At 44.0% G+C, this 17152-nt stretch overlaps 2 protein-coding genes across 2 annotated transcripts; both read left to right on the top strand.

Annotated features, from left to right (window-relative positions):
• The first annotated feature begins 6222 nt into the window (after positions 1-6222).
• LOC147243731 (uncharacterized) lies at positions 6223-9860 on the top strand. The gene is made up of 4 exons (XM_086187986.1): positions 6223-6259; positions 6534-6731; positions 7059-8717; positions 8820-9860. The coding sequence occupies exons 2-4, from the start codon at positions 6534-6536 to the stop codon at positions 9561-9563; spliced, it is 2601 nt and encodes an 866-aa protein (XP_086044112.1). The 5' UTR covers positions 6223-6259; the 3' UTR covers positions 9564-9860.
• Positions 9861-14694: 4834 nt separating this feature from the next.
• On the top strand, positions 14695-16640 carry LOC147243732 (uncharacterized). The gene is made up of 2 exons (XM_086187773.1): positions 14695-15302; positions 15405-16640. Exons 1-2 carry the CDS (start codon positions 14715-14717, stop codon positions 16146-16148), a joined length of 1332 nt encoding a protein of 443 aa, XP_086043899.1. The 5' UTR covers positions 14695-14714; the 3' UTR covers positions 16149-16640.
• The last annotated feature ends 512 nt before the right edge of the window (positions 16641-17152 follow it).

Consider the following 17152-nt stretch of genomic DNA (forward strand, 5'->3'; position numbering starts at 1 on the left):
TGTTGCTGGCTAGCTAGCCTCGAATTAAAGAATGTTTTATAGTTGCTTGCTCAAATATGAAGTAATGCAGTGAATAACGTCAGGATGCGTTTGTTGTTCTATGCTTTTCTCAAGAATATTCATGTAATTGACAGAGTTGCATTTGGTGGTATCATTTCCACAGATTAGATAGAGCAGAATATGTGACAAAACCCCTGAGTGCAAAAATTCCAATCACAAAAGTGCGATAAATCGACCTCGGGTAGCTGTTGCATCATCAAGAAAGCACCACACTCATTTCTGAAGAGATCATAACCAAAGGCATGTTTTATGAGCCAAAAGGCCCCCGGTTTTAGTGAAAGATATGTGCAACTAGCAGAAGTTGGAGAGCAGTGTTGGCTCCTCTGGACTAAGCCCAAAAAGAAGCTTGTGCTTGTCTGTCCCCGTTCAAAAAGATGATCTTCAAAAAAAACAAAAGTGGTTGGAGTCGTTATGCAATGGTCAGTCTAAGCTTAGCTTCATGCTAAATATACTGCATGTGGCTGGCTTTTTTAGCATTTCTGCAGCCACAAAGAAGTAATATGGTTAAAACTGTTTTTGTAAGCTCAAGACATCTCTTCGTATAGTAAATATTGTATACAGGCAAAAAACACTTTTGGGGTTAAAGGTCCCCTAGAATGAAAATCATCGTTTTCGTGTTTTTGGTGTTTATTCAACGTCCCCCAGTTGTGGGGAATACACACGACGTGTGAGGCAGTGTCATAACCTCTGTTTGAAGTATCTCCCCTTTTTTGAATCGCCGCGGGAAAATGGACCAATGCGTTTTTGGCTGAAGTGTTATGTCACAGTTCAGTCAGTGCCCCCCACTGCATATACGGCTGGATCCGCGAATGGGCCGTGGCTACTTGGTATCTTATCTTATGAATGTTGTTGTATGATATGGAATGTTGTCATTTGACGGTAGCAGTCACACTTAGCACCGGCGACAGTTAGCCGAGAAAGTGGGAGTGCTTTCTTTTCAGTGACAGTGAGGGCAGCCAATCACCGAGTAGTCGTTAAATGAGGTTGCCAGATAAACAATGGCAACCGATCGCCGTCAACTCATGCACTTGCATAAATAATGAGGTTGCCAGATGAGGTCAGAAACGACGCCAGTAGGGACAAACGACGCATTCTAAACCCAACATGGTAACATAGCGGTTTCAGAGAGCCTTTTGGGAGGGTTCTGAGCCATTACAGACCCAACCATTTTTTTGTGGGGTTACATATCACACCACAGAACAAGAATTAATACCCTGTTCAACCTCTCTATGGCACCTTTAAGTATCACTTTAAGGTTCATCTGTTTGGTTAAAGCTAAAACTCATTGCGAATCTCGTCTTGCTGCAAAAGTGGGACAAGTCAACCTTGAATGGATATTGAATTGTCAAGAAAATGTCACACTCCTGTTTTTCCATTTCTCTAGAGATCCTGATGTTTTATTGACAGCTACTGGAAGTGCAGCTGAACAAATGTGGGAGATTAACTTTGGTTCATGTGGTCCAAAGCCACAATGAAGCTTTCAGTTTGTTGTTTTCTCTGAGAGACGGGGGAATCAGTTCAACATCCTCAGCGCTGTGTGATTCAACTGTGTCTTCTGCACGTATGAAATGAAACAGCCTCCTTATAATTTCCATTCAAATCATTGTTAGCAGTGCTAGTTTCTCTATTAGCCTGCCTGCACTGTTTCCACACCCTGGCAGTGGAAGTGCAGAGACAGAGAATTCAAACATAATGAGGAGACAAGGCAAGATGAGAAAGAATAATAAAGTTGCCACTGACAGAATGTGAACCTGATATAGACCTTTATTGCCCCCTACTGGTAGAGATCTGTTAATTCACAATAAAAACACAATAAGAAATATCATGATAACGTCTGTAATAATCTCTCAGTTGCATAATCTGCATGTTTTTAAGATTCATTTTGACAATACAACAGTAGCACTGCTGCCAATGCTGCAACAGGCCCAACCTTTATCATAATATTATTTGACTGAAGAGCTCACGCTCGACTTGTCAACATACCCGTGTTTTGTGAGACTCCCAACATCAAAAATTCTTTGTAAACTAACACGCTTTTCTCGTTCCAGCGATTAAAAGTAGGGCTCCGGTATGTTACACTATCAGTGAAAACCTTTAGGCACCACAGTGTTGTCTCCTAGCAACCAACAAAAAGGGTTGGCAGTGCAGAGAAGGGTGACATTATCCCAAGTCACCATTCACCCAATTCCATCTACATACTTGCATGCCCATGTTTTATGAAAGGGAGTTATGTTTTATCTGCCACGCCATCACTTCTGTAACTCAACATCCTTTCTTCCATTTACTTCATTTTATTTTCAATTTTTTTGTCAGACATATAAAATGGTGAGTTGTCGCGTGACTCAGAAAGTGATCACCGTGATCACCTGAGGAGAATGCTGATGCGTCGTCTCTGTTTCCTGTGGCAAACACAGGTAGGAGAAGCAGGGTGGAGCGCAAATGTTGATGTTTTATAGTTTCACCTGACTGGCACAAAACACATAACCCTCCTGCCGTTGTGCTTCGCTGTGAGGGGTTAAATTAGCCTCCAAGCTGTTGTGCAGAAGGGCTGAATGTAGAAGTAATGCAGGTCAGTGTGACCCAGCGGGGGGCTTCTGATTGTCAATACCAGCGGTCTCTCATCTCAAGCAACTCCACTAAAGTCTCGCCTTATGAGGGATTCCGGATCAAGAACTGGAATTCACTGGAGGTGAACTCAAGGGTGTCACTCAACATCCTGGACTACTTCAACCAGAGAGGACTTTCCACATCTCAGTCTGTTTCGGAAGCGGAGGGAGCGACCTGTCAAGGCTCAACCTTTGCCTGTCACACATTTTCAACAGGCTCCATCCTTCACCTCTTCTTGGAGGCGATAAGAGCACATAAAGCTCTACTCGAGTGGCTGACCTCGCCCCAAAGTGCCATGTGGAAGTGCCTCCTCACAAATTTACAGAGAATTTGACACTCTTTCATCCTATTAAAAACACTATCTGCAATTTTTTTTTTTTTTTTTTTTAACTTTCCACACAAAATATTAACAAACTCACGACACGGTGCCAAACTATCAAGAATGTAGAACCCAGGTGATGAACATAGTGGAGCATTTCGGAGCCAGATTGTGTTCTGAGAAGGAACCTCAACCTACAGAAGCCCTGAGCGGACACAGAGAGAGAAGAAACATGTTTAGACACGAGATACAAGTTATTCCCCAAAGCAGCCTGTGTCAAAACATGGGAACAGTTCAGCTTGTGGCAAAATGGTCTTATCTCATGGCCAAAATGCATCATATTGTGTGACCTGGTTAAGTCTCATGGAAACTAATGACCATAAATGGTCACTGGCACTGGTCATTGGCACTGGTAAACGGCTTGTGACCAGCAGGAAAAGCAGTTTATGGCTGCCCAAAGTGGCCATTATAGATTGGCATTAAAATCACAAATGGTAACATTGGGGAAACAAATTAAATTTCTCATTATGAGCTCAAAACGGCTTGAATTTGCAGTGAGTTGGTGTGTGTGTGTGTGTGTGTGTGTGTGTGTGTGTGTGTGTGTGTTAGACTCTGGTGTAAATCATGACTGAGGTGTATCTTAGAAGGTGAGAATTTTAGACCCAAGATTGACTTTACATTTGCATTTTAGTATTTGAGAATTGAACGTTAAAATGTTAAACCCACTTTTACATTATTATTTTTTTTTGTGCACAATACATGAGAGTGAAGTGCTGTTGTGAATTTCCATATTATTTTGAATTATGGCTTTGATATAATAAAAAAATATATAATAAAAACAGTAAGAACGTAAATCCACTCCCATGACAGTGTGTATTAGATTACACCTTGACACCTCAGGATGACAACAATCACACTGACACACACAAGGACACTTCCACCACCACTGGCCCCAAGCGTAACATGTATATTTTATGGACAACCTTTAAATCCAATCCCAGTCCTGAACCTGAGGGGGCATTCTGGTTAAAACTCATATAATCTAGACAAACATTTTCTTCCAAGCTGCCGAGAACCACAGGATACATGATAACTAGCACAGAGAGTTTTGGGGTCGTTGGACATTGTGAGGCAATGAACGAGAACGACTAATCTGTTATTTTCAGGTGAGGAGGACGTTCTGCAGCAGGGATCCTCCTTCCTGGGAGAGCTGCCCAGTGGCAGAGAACCCGGTGAACTCGAGGCGTGTTCACACCAAACGTGACGCAAATTTTTAGTGTGACAAGATCACATGTAAAGTCTATGGAGAGAGGCGAATAGACGCAAATTCGCGTGTCTCCTTGCCGGGCGGCGTGAATAACACAACACGAATTTCAACTTGCTCCACAAATTTGCGTGACGTTTTTGTCGAGAGAGCCCATCAGCGTTGAGAGACCTGCCGCACTGTTGAGTCGGAAAATGGAGCAGAAGCTGTTTGTGGAGTTTTTTGATACGACGTCACCGACATACAGAGGCCTTCAGCCTTAAGTACTGATGGAGACTGCCGTCGTCCAGGCGCAGCTCCTGGAGAAGGCCGTGAAATCCACCGAGTTGTGTGCACCTCCGGATTGTGTCATGGATGCAGATACGGTGGCAGGTACAAGTCAGCAATTGCTGTATTGCCAGCCATGGTTGATGATCGAAAGAAATGGTGGAAATAAATTCTACGCCTTCAGAGTTCCGAATTGTGATGATGCCATCATGTGACGCTGACAGCCTGGGAAAGGCTGTGGTCCAACAAGTCATGACGACGTCACACCCTCTGCCTACAATGTAAACTCTTTCCAACACCATCAGCCCGGATGATAACCTGATGAAACTCATTCATCGTCGCTTCAAAACTGCGTTCCTGACATGTAGCGCATGCCCAACTCAGGAGTCGCGGTGAGTTCTCTCAACAAGTCAGTTTAATTTACATAATGCTGAAAACAAAAGTTACATGATCAACAGAATAGAGAAGGTCCAGAGAGATTCTTTCCAAAACTTCAACCACAGATCAGTGTTCTGCTCGATTAAAGTCACCTCGTGCCCACAAACTCTGCCAGACATCTGGGTGTCATGATTGATGACCAGTTGACCTTTAAAGGGACATGAGGCCTCGATTGCTTGGTCTCGTTGATATGGCCTCTGTTACATCAGGAGGATCAGACCCCCTCTGACACAACAAGCCACACAGCTTCTGGTACAGGCCTTTGTGATTTCACTGTGGTGACTTGATAAGCTGATGATGATGATGGCGTATCTTTGGGATGTTTTAAACAGTTGTTACTTGGGGCACCACCCGAACGTAGTTTTGTCTCGTCCACCAAAAACAGATATATATTTCTGGAACACTTCTTGGAAATTTAACAACATTTAATACAATTAAGAAAACGCTTAAGACAGAGAAACAATTCCAGCAAAGCCATTCAGGCACATGTGGAAGTATCAGACATGAATTAAAACTGCAAGCAGCGTTGTTAGGGCCTGAGCCTCCTCACGCCCTAATGCGTAACATGTTAGCATACCGTTAACCTATTCAGCCTGTTGTTCTCTATGCTATTTTTATTTTAAATTGCCTTTCAAGATGAAATGTCTGTTCTTGGTGTTGGATTTTATCAAATAAATCTCCCCCAAAAATGTGACTTATACATGATTTTTCTTTCTTTATTATGCATTTTTTGACTGGAGTGACTTATACTCCAGAGCGACTTATAGTCCCGGAAAATACGGTTGATGCTATGCACAATGATACCTAAACAAACTTAAAAAAAAGGGGGGGGGGAGGCACGTTCAACTCCGTGTACCAAAAACGTTTCTACAGTAAAAGAACAGACAATAAGTTCTGTCTAAATTTAAAGAACAAAGGAACAAAAATGAAGTAGAAGAGAAAAGAAAAGGGGAGAGACGGACCAGCCGCTCTGGGAGCTTGCGCAAAAGCAAGAAGCGCAGAAGAGAGCCCCCAATCCACACGCGACTATCATAGTAAACTGGTCTGCCTGGGGGGGTGACCTTTGATGACCTGTCAGGGGTTGTTGGCCAATCAGCACCCTCTGCCGTCCTCAGTGTTCTGCAGTCATTCGTCACACAGAGATCACTGAGAGAATACCATTGCTCAGTTATGACAATGAAAGTCTTCACTGTCATTGGTTGCCAGTCACATACGCTACACATCATGTAAGTCGGCGCGTGTGTTTGTGTGTGTGTGAGACAAAGTTCAGTGTGGAATTCGGTGACCGAGACTTCAGGTTCAAGGTAACAGCATTTAATACAACAGAGTCCAGGTTTCCTCCACCGTCCAGTCAACAACAAACTCAAAAACAAACACGCCGACTGTGGAGGAGGTATTGATAACGCACACCCTGCGTAAAAGGCAAACATAAAGGACCCACTGGGAGATGTTATGTGTTCTAAAACTGATAATTCACAAGAACAAAGACACTTTGAAATTAAGGTGTCTTTTCATGGATTCCTATTTGTCGCCTCAACACATTTTAAATGTACTTTTGTCTTTCACTCTCATGGACAGATGCAGCCAGATGAGGAAGAGCAGGAACTGGAGAAGTTTATGCTGGATCTATTAGCTGTAACCGTTCAGCTGGAAGCACAAAATATTGCACTTGTGGATCAGATAGAGAATGCAGAGAATACCTGGTTGGAAGAGAACAAGAAGCTCCAGGATAATCTCCATCTGACCATGCAGGAAATAGACAGAGTGTTTCACGAGGTAAAATGTCAAAGACGTCCTTCCATGAATCCAAAAATAGATTAGACGAGTCTAGTTTTACCCTTAAAATACAGCCACCTTAAGATGAAACCGCCCCATTTTGTACTTTTACCCTCAACTCCACCCCAGTGGAGAGATTCCTATAAACACTTGGATACACGTACCATGAGGATATGTAGAACCAAACAAAATCTTTCAAAAAGCACTTTACAGTCATACATATGTATACGTTAAAACAATACAATCTGAAGGACTCCCTCTTTTTACCTAAAGTTAGGGGACTGTTTTAATTTACATTACAAATCCATGTATATCTGTGTCTTTCAGCCACTTGGAACGCTGATTCTGGAGCAAAGTGACAAACTGGAAAATATTCTGAAGATTGAGCCAGGCGAAGAGAAAAAGGCCTGCAAGGAGGCTCTTGAGTCCAATTTAAAGACAAAGGAGCTGTTAACTGGACAACAGGATGACTTAATGGATCTTTACAAAAAGAAGACTTCCATAAGGCTTCATGAACAGAAGATGCTGCAGGATGATCTCAAACTGGCCAAAAACAACCTGCAGACCTTTCAAAAGGCCCAGGGACCGGTGGAGCTGGACACCTGTGACCAGCAAAACTTGGAATATACAGAGCAGCACCAGATAATTCAGGATCTGAGGGCTTCTATTCAGGCCACTTCTATAAAAAGATTGAAGGTGGAGGCCTTAAACAAAGATATAATGGAGATGATGAAGCAAAGGACTCTCTTCTGGCAGCAAGAAAACCAGAAAGTGCTCCATAAGTTAAATGAGGCCAAATTGGATCTGAAGACTCTTGAAAAAGCTTTTGAACTGAATGGATTCTGCCCAGGTGCTAAAAATGCGAGCACTGCAGTGTACTGGCACCCTGTCCAGGGTGTGCACCCCCTCTTAGGGCTCCAGACACTTTGTGACGCTGAACAGTATGTATGTTTGAGGATGGAGGGATGGCAGCCAGATGAAGAACTGCAGGACATTAAGAACACCCTCACTCTGACTGTGTCTGAAAACATACAATTAGAAGCAGGAAATGAAGCCCTGAAGGCCCTGATTCAGAGGAATGATGTCTTCTGGGAGAGAGAAAAAAATCAACTGCTGGATGAGCTGCATCAGGCCCAAAAGAAACTGCAGCGCTTTAAGGAGGCTCATGAGGACAAGGAGATGAAGAAGGAAGCTCACAGCTGGCAGCAAGAGAAGGAGAAGCTGCTGGATGAAATGGAGCTGGAGAAGATCGGCTGGCAGCAGGAGAGGGAGAAGCTGCTGGATGAAATGAAGCTGGAGAAAAACAGCTGGCAGCAGGAGAAGGAGAAGCTGCAAGATGAAATGGAGCTGGGGAAGATCAGCTGGCAGCAGGAGAAGGAGAAGCTGCTGGATGAAATGGAGCTGGAGAAGATCAGCTGGCAGCAGGAGAAGGAGAAGCTGCTCCTAGATGAAATGGAGCTGGGGAAGATCAGCTGGCAGCAAGAAAAACAGAAGCTGCTCGATGAAATGAAGCTGGCGAAAAACAGCTGGCAGCAGGAGAAGCAGCTCCTAGACAAAATGGAGCTGGAGAAAAACAGCTGGCAGCAAGAAAAGGAGAAGCTGCTAGAAGACATGGAGTTGCTGGAACAAATCAACTGGGAGCAAGAACAGAAGAGGCTGCTTGGTGAGACACAGTTGAGGGAGCTGGGAGCTGCAATGAATGTGGAAAAGATCAACTGGCAGCAAGAGAAGAAGAAGCTGCTGGATGATTTAACTCAGGCCACAAAAGACTCGCTGGCCCTCAGTGAGTCTTACAAGTCAAGCAAAGCTGGAGAAGAACAGCTGGAGACAGAGCTTAAGACAATGTCTCAAAGATTGGAGGAGCAAGAAAGACAAATAGAATTGAAAAAGAGAGAGTGGGAAGAGGAAATAAACACCATGAAAGAGAAGGTGTGTCAACTGGAGAAAGAGATCGAGGTTCAAACTCAGCGAAACGTGAGTCTTCAGGTAAGCAGGAAACGATTCCTGATCATTTAGGTTTCCACGATAAGTAGTTTGATTTGTTTTCATCCATCAGAGAACCGACTGAATTAGTCTCTCTCTTTGCAGGAGTTTGACCAAAAATCTGACTCAGGAAAGAAAAAATCCATGATTGCAAAATGGATGGAGCGAAGACGGCAGAAAGCAAAGGAGAAAGAAGAAAGGAAGCAGAAGGCCGAGGAAGAAAAGAGGCAGAAAAAGGAGGAAAAAATGAGGCAAAAGCTACAGGAGGAGGAAGAAAAGAGGCAGAAAAAGGAGGAGAAAAAGAGGCAAAAGCTACAGGAGGAGGAGGAAAAGAGGCAAAAGAAGGAGGAGATGAAGAGGCAAAAGCTACAGGAGGAGGAGGAAAAGAGGCAAAAGAAGGAGGAGATAAAGAGGCAAAAGCTTAGAGACGAGGAAGAAAAGAGGCAAAAGCTTAGAGAGGAGGAAGAAAAGAGGCAGCAAAAGGAGGAAGAAAAGAGGCAGAAGGCAAGGGAGGAGGAAGAAAAGAGGCAGAAGGCAAAGGTGGAGGAGGAGGAAAACAGGCTGAAGAAGGACGTCAAGAGGCAGAAGGTGGGGAAAATCAGGCAGGCGGCCAATGAGAAGGAAGTAAAGAGGAAGAAAGGGGTGGAACAAAATGGGCAGAAGCCAAAGGAGGGGGGGGCACAGAGGCAGAAGACCAGAGAGCACGAAACAGGGCCAAAAATTAAGAGCGCAAAAGATGGAGAAGGCAAGAGAAGAGCAAGAAAACCATCCCAGAAGGGGCAAAACAGTGTTTCTCATCTCTTCAGGGTTCAAGGACCCAGCACTTCAACTGTGAAGCGCCCAGCCTGACCCACCCAACATTGGCAAGAGAAACACACTGAAGACGGAGCGCCACCGCCGCAGGTCCACACCTGATCTTGTGGCACTTGTTTCCTCCCTGGTAGGGGGGTAGGGGGTAGTCATCCCATGCTGGTCAGGAACCCAGGTCCCAAACACACTCCCTGACCTCAACGCCACACAACCAGAGCTTCGTGCTTCTTCTGTCTGTTATTTGCAGTCCACTATTGCTGCCTGTTGATGCTTGGAAGACAAAAAGCTTGAATTAAAACTATTTTTTGACACATATTTGAGTGTATGGATGATTTCTTCCTGTTGTTGATGTACATAATTGGGCTTTTCACCCATTTGAATATTCTGTAATTTATTAGAACCAGGCACGTGTATATAGCTTTAAAAAATGTACTTACGACACATTTGTTTTTTTTCTAAGATTTTATTATATTTTCTTAATTTTATTTTCACATCCACAAACAAAAGACCCATACTCTTCCTCTTACCCACACTCAAACTCTTTGTACAAACAAACAAAAGAAACAACACAGCATAAAACTGTACATGTCGTCGTCCTCCGCTTTATCTGGTGGGTCGAGGCCACGGGGGCAGCAGCCTCAGCAAGGAAGCCCAGACTGTCTTCTCCCCAGTGTAGACAAATTTATATATATTTGCTTAAACTGTAGTTAAATTTATACATACATTCACTTAAAATAGAATGTAGGATACACAAGGTAGTTGTAATAAAGATGTTTCTGTGGCAGTTCCCAAAGAGGTAGGAAAGGTTCCAACACTGTATTTAGTTCATCAGTGTATTTCTTTAGTGTTAGTAGCGGTACCGGGATCTTCTGCTCGTGCATCCCAGGCAGAATCGATGACTTAGCTACAAGTCACCTTATTTGACCTCGTGAACATCTGGTAGTAGTAAAAGGTGTTTTACAGAGGGGTCCTACAAATCTCCAAAGCACCAGGATTAGTTGGTGCCATTGCGACTCTAGGAAGGAACTTAGAAATACTGGAGACAACACAGATAGACATTCCAAGATATAAGACAACAGAAAAACACTTCCTATCAGCAGTGAAGCACAGACCAGACTGTTTAAGAGTGGACATAGGTGAAAAGGTCACAACAGGGAATAGCGGGAGTGTAGCTCATGCTAGCATCACTCCCTCAAGCTAATTAAGTCAGAAGAGAGTGCACAAGAATTTCTATGGTGGGATGAGGCCGTGAAAGATAAGAGCATGGCCGTAAATCGGAAAGAGGTTTGAATCTTTACAGCTGCAACAACAAGGCCACGATGGACCAGAAGGGACTGGCATGGGGTCAGACAGAAGATCCTGCAACAAACACGAAGATCAAAAATACACACTTGCACGCAGAAGCGATCACATAAGCACCTCCCCTGTAACACATAAAAACTGGAGAAGATAGTTAGATCGTTGGACTTCTTGCCCCAACGCCAGGGACGACGCATCTGCGTATCCTGACTCCAGCATAGGGGAAGACGATCTCCAGAGCTCTGTATTCTTTCCTGTTAATCTGAATAAATTCTTATAAACCAACTGGAAGGTGTCCTCTCCGGATTTTGAACAGCGCAATACATATACTCTGTGGGTCCTTCTGATTGATTAATGATGACTTGTTGAAAAATTCCTACACCAGCCACATCCACCAGCTCTTCCAGGGGAATCCCAAGTCCTTCCCAGGCCAGCCCAGAGATTTAATCCCTTCGGCGTTTTCCTGGGTCGGCCTCCTCTCGGTTGGGCATGCCTGGAACACCCCCCGAGGGAGGAGTCCAGGAGGCGTCCTCACCAGATGCCTGGACCACCTCAACTGACTCTTCTCGACATGGAGGAGCAGCACCTCGTGCCCACAAACTCTGCCAGACATCTGGGTGTCATGATTGATGACCAGTTGACCTTTAAAGGGACATGAGGCCTCGATTGCTTGGTCTCGTTGATATGGCCTCTGTTACATCAGGAGGATCAGAACCCCTCTGACACAACAAGCCACACAGCTTCTGGTACAGGCCTTTGTGATTTCATTGTGGTGACTTGATAAGCTGATGATGATGATGGCGTATCTTTGGGATGTTTTAAACAGTTGTTACTCGGGGCACCACCCGTACGTATTTTTGTCTCGTCCAACCAAAAACAGATATATATTTCTGGAACACTTCTTGGAAATTTAACAAGATTTAATACAATTAAGAAAATGCTTAAGACAGAGAAACAATTCCAGCAAAGCCATTCAGGCACATGTTGAAGTATCAGACATGAATTGAAACTGCAAGCAGCGTTGTTAGGACCTGAGCCTCCTCACGCCCGCGACCGGGTAGGACTTTTGGTAACTATAGATATCTGAGTAACTGTCAATATTTAACATTAACATACCAGGCACATTCTCAGTTTGTTGTTTATGCGTCATGTAACGTTAGCTGAATGTTACGTTAGCATACCGTTAACCTATTCAGCCTGTTGTTCTCTATGCTATTTTTATTTTAAATTGTCTTTCAATATGAAATGTCTGTTCTTGGTGTTGGATTTTATCAAATAAATCTCCCCCAAAAATGTGACTTATACATGATTTTTCTTTCTTTATTATGCATTTTTTGACTGGAGTGACTTATACTCCAGAGCGACTTATAGTCCCGGAAAATACGGTTGATGCTATGCACAATGATACCTAAACAAACTTAAAAAAAAGGGGGGGGGGGGGGCACGTTTAACTCCGTGTACCAAAAACGTTTCTACAGTAAAAGAACAGACAATAAGTTCTGTCTAAATTTAAAGAACAAAGGAACAAAAATGAAGTAGAAGAGAAAAGAAAAGGGGAGAGACGGACCAGCCGCTCTGGGAGCTTGCGCAAAAGCAAGAAGCGCAGAAGAGAGCCCCCAATCCACACGCGACTATCATAGTAAACTGGTCTGCCTGGGGGGGTGACCTTTGACCTTTGATGACCTGTCAGGGGTTGTTGGCCAATCAGCACCCTCTGCCGTCCTCAGTGTTCTGCAGTCATTCGTCACACAGAGATCACTGAGAGAATACCATTGCTCAGTTATGACAATGAAAGTCTTCACTGTCATTGGTTGCCAGTCACATACGCTACACATCATGTAAGTCGGCGCGTGTGTTTGTGTGTGTGTGAGACAAAGTTCAGTGTGGAATTCAGTGACCGAGACTTCAGTTTCAAGGTAACAGCATTTAATACAACAGAGTCCAGGTTTCCTCCACCGTCCAGTCAACAACAAACTCAAAAACAAACACGCCGACTGTGGAGGAGGTATTGATAACGCACACCCTGCGTAAAAGGCAAACATAAAGGACCCACTGGGAGATGTTATGTGTTCTAAAACTGATAATTCACAAGAACAAAGACACTTTGAAATTAAGGTGTCTTTTCATGGATTCCTATTTGTCGCCTCAACACATTTTAAATGTACTTTTGTCTTTCACTCTCATGGACAGATGCAGCCAGATGAGGAAGAGCAGGAACTGGAGAAGTTTATGATGGATCTATTAGCTGTAACCGTTCAGCTGGAAGCACAAAATATTGCACTTGTGGATCAGATAGAGAATGCAGAGAATACCTGGTTGGAAGAGAACAAGAAGCTCCAGGATAATCTCCATCTGACCATGCAGGAAATAGACAGAGTGTTTCACGAGGTAAAATGTCAAAGACGTCCTTCCCTGAATCCAAAAATAGATTAGACGAGTCTAGTTTTACCCTTAAAATACAGCCACCTTTAGATGAAACCGCCCCATTTTGTACTTTTACCCTCAACTCCGCCCCAGTGGAGAGATTCCTATAAACACTTGGATACACGTACCATGAGGATATGTAGAACCAAACAAAATCTTTCAAAATGCACTTTACAGTCATACATATGTATACGTTAAAACAATACAATCTGAAGGACTCCCTCTTTTTACCTAAAGTTAGGGGACTGTTTTAATTTACATTACAAATCCATGTATATCTGTGTCTTTCAGCCACTTGGAACGCTGATTCTGGAGCAAAGTGACAAACTGGAAAATATTCTGAAGATTGAGCCAGGCGAAGAGAAAAAGGCCTGCAAGGAGGCTCTTGAGTCCAATTTAAAGACAAAGGAGCTGTTAACTGGACAACAGGATGACTTAATGGATCTTTACAAAAAGAAGACTTCCATAAGGCTTCATGAACAGAAGATGCTGCAGGATGATCTCAAACTGGCCAAAAACAACCTGCAGACCTTTCAAAAGGCCCAGGGACCGGTGGAGCTGGACACCTGTGACCAGCAAAACTTGGAATATACAGAGCAGCACCAGATAATTCAGGATCTGAGGGCTTCTATTCAGGCCACTTCTATAAAAAGATTGAAGGTGGAGGCCTTAAACAAAGATATAATGGAGATGATGAAGCAAAGGACTCTCTTCTGGCAGCAAGAAAACCAGAAAGTGCTCCATAAGTTAAATGAGGCCAAATTGGATCTGAAGACTCTTGAAAAAGCTTTTGAACTGAATGGATTCTGCCCAGGTGCTAAAAATGCGAGCACTGCAGTGTACTGGCACCCTGTCCAGGGTGTGCACCCCCTCTTAGGGCTCCAGACACTTTGTGACGCTGAACAGTATGTATGTTTGAGGATGGAGGGATGGCAGCCAGATGAAGAACTGCAGGACATTAAGAACACCCTCACTCTGACTGTGTCTGAAAACATACAATTAGAAGCAGGAAATGAAGCCCTGAAGGCCCTGATTCAGAGGAATGATGTCTTCTGGGAGAGAAAAAAAAATCAACTGCTGGATGAGCTGCATCAGGCCCAAAAGAAACTGCAGCGCATTAAGAAGGCTCATGAGGACAAGGAGATGAAGAAGGAAGCTCACAGCTGGCAGCAAGAGAAGGAGAAGCTGCTGGATGAAATGGAGCTGGAGAAGATCGGTTGGCAGCAGGAGAAGGAGAAGCTGCAAGATGAAATGAAGCTGGAGAAGATCGGTTGGCAGCAGGAGAAGGAGAAGCTGCAAGATGAAATGGAGCTGTGGAAGATCAGCTGGCAGCAGGAGAAGGAGAAGCTGCTGGATGAAATGGAGCTGTGGAAGATCAGCTGGCAGCAGGAGAAGGAGAAGCTGCTCCCAGATGAAATGGAGCTGGAGAAAAAGTGCTGGCAGCAGGAGAAGCAACTCCTAGATGAAATGGAGCTGGAGAAAAACAGCTGGCAGCAAGAAAAACAGAAGCTGCTCGATGAAATGAAGCTGGCGAAAAACAGCTGGCAGCAGGAGAAGCAGCTCCTAGACAAAATGGAGCTGGAGAAAAACAGCTGGCAGCAAGAAAAGGAGAAGTTGCTGCACGAAATGGAGCTGGAAAAAAACAGCTGGCAGCAAGAAAAGGAGAAGCTGCTAGAAGACATGGAGTTGCTGGAACAAATCAACTGGGAGCAAGAACAGAAGAGGCTGCTTGGTGAGACACAGTTGAGGGAGCTGGGAGCTGCAATGAATGTGGAAAAGATCAACTGGCAGCAAGAGAAGAAGAAGCTGCTGGATGATTTAACTCAGGCCACAAAAGACTCGCTGGCCCTCAGTGAGTCTTACAAGTCAAGCAAAGCTGGAGAAGAACAGCTGGAGACAGAGCTTAAGACAATGTCTCAAAGATTGGAGGAGCAAGAAAGACAAATAGAATTGAAAAAGAGAGAGTGGGAAGAGGAAATAAACACCATGAAAGAGAAGGTGTGTCAACTGGAGAAAGAGATCGAGGTTCAAACTCAGCGAAACGTGAGTCTTCAGGTAAGCAGGAAACGATTCCTGATCATTTAGGTTTCCACGATAAGTAGTTTGATTTGTTTTCATCCATCAGAGAACCGACTGAATTAGTCTCTCTCTTTGCAGGAGTTTGACCAAAAATCTGACTCAGGAAAGAAAAAATCCATGATTGCAAAATGGATGGAGCGAAGACGGCAGAAAGCAAAGGAGAAAGAAGAAAGGAAGCAGAAGGCCGAGGAAGAAAAGAGGCAGAAAAAGGAGGAAAAAATGAGGCAAAAGCTACAGGAGGAGGAAGAAAAGAGGCAGAAAAAGGAGGAGAAAAAGAGGCAAAAGCTACAGGAGGAGGAGGAAAAGAGGCAAAAGAAGGAGGAGATGAAGAGGCAAAAGCTACAGGAGGAGGAGGAAAAGAGGCAAAAGAAGGAGGAGATGAAGAGGCAAAAGCTTAGAGACGAGGAAGAAAAGAGGCAAAAGCAAAGAGAGGAGGAAGAAAAGAGGCAGCAAAAGGAGGAAGAAAAGAGGCAGAAGGCAAGGGAGGAGGAAGAAAAGAGGCAGAAGGCAAAGGTGGAGGAGGAGGAAAACAGGCTGAAGAGGGACGTCAAGAGGCAGAAGGTGGGGAAAATCAGGCAGGCGGCCAATGAGAAGGAAGTAAAGAGGAAGAAAGGGGTGGAACAAAATGGGCAGAAGCCAAAGGAGGGGGGGGCACAGAGGCAGAAGACCAGAGAGCACGAAACAGGGCCAAAAATTAAGAGCGCAAAAGATGGAGAAGGCAAGAGAAGAGCAAGAAAACCATCCCAGAAGGGGCAAAACAGTGTTTCTCATCTCTTCAGGGTTCAAGGACCCAGCACTTCAACTGTGAAGCGCCCAGCCTGACCCACCCAACATTGGCAAGAGAAACACACTGAAGACGGAGCGCCACCGCCGCAGGTCCACACCTGATCTTGTGGCACTTGTTTCCTCCCTGGTAGGGGGGTAGGGGAGTAGGGGGTAGTCATCCCATGCTGGTCAGGAACCCAGGTCCCAAACACACTCCCTGACCTCAACGCCACACAACCAGAGCTTCGTGCTTCTTCTGTCTGTTATTTGCAGTCCACTATTGCTGCCTGTTGATGCTTGGAAGACAAAAAGCTTGAATTAAAACTATTTTTTGACACATATTTGAGTGTATGGATGATTTCTTCCTGTTGTTGATGTACATAATTGGGCTTTTCACCCATTTGAATATTCTGTAATTTATTAGAACCAGGCACGTGTATATATCTTTAAAAAATGTACTTACGACACATTTGTTTTTTTTCTAAGATTTTATTATATTTTCTTAATTTTATTTTCACATCCACAAACAAAAGACCCATACTCTTCCTCTTACCCACACTCATACTCTTTGTACAAACAAACAAAAGAAACAACACAGCATAAAACTGTACATGTCGTCGTCCTCCGCTTTATCTGGTGGGTCGAGGCCACGGGGGCAGCAGCCTCAGCAAGGAAGCCCAGACTGTCTTCTCCCCAGTGTAGACAAATTTATATATATTTGCTTAAACTGTAGTTAAATTTATACATACATTCACTTAAAATAGAATGTAGGATACACAAGGTAGTTGTAATAAAGATGTTTCTGTGGCAGTTCCCAAAGAGGTAGGAAAGGTTCCAACACTGTATTTAGTTCATCAGTGTATTTCTTTAGTGTTAGTAGCGGTACCGGGATCTTCTGCTCGTGCATCCCAGGCAGAATCGATGACTTAGCTACAAGTCACCTTATTTGACCTCGTGAACATCTGGTAGTAGTAAAAGGTGTTTTACAGAGGGGTCCTACAAATCTCCAAAGCACCAGGATTAGTTGGTGCCATTGCGACTCTAGGAAGGAACTTAGAAAT

The sequence above is a fragment of the Aulostomus chinensis genome, chromosome 19 (assembly GCF_037954235.1).
Source record: "Aulostomus chinensis isolate RoL2024-O1b breed Wild chromosome 19, RoL_Achi_v1.0, whole genome shotgun sequence".
Lineage (NCBI taxonomy): Eukaryota > Metazoa > Chordata > Actinopteri > Syngnathiformes > Aulostomidae > Aulostomus > Aulostomus chinensis.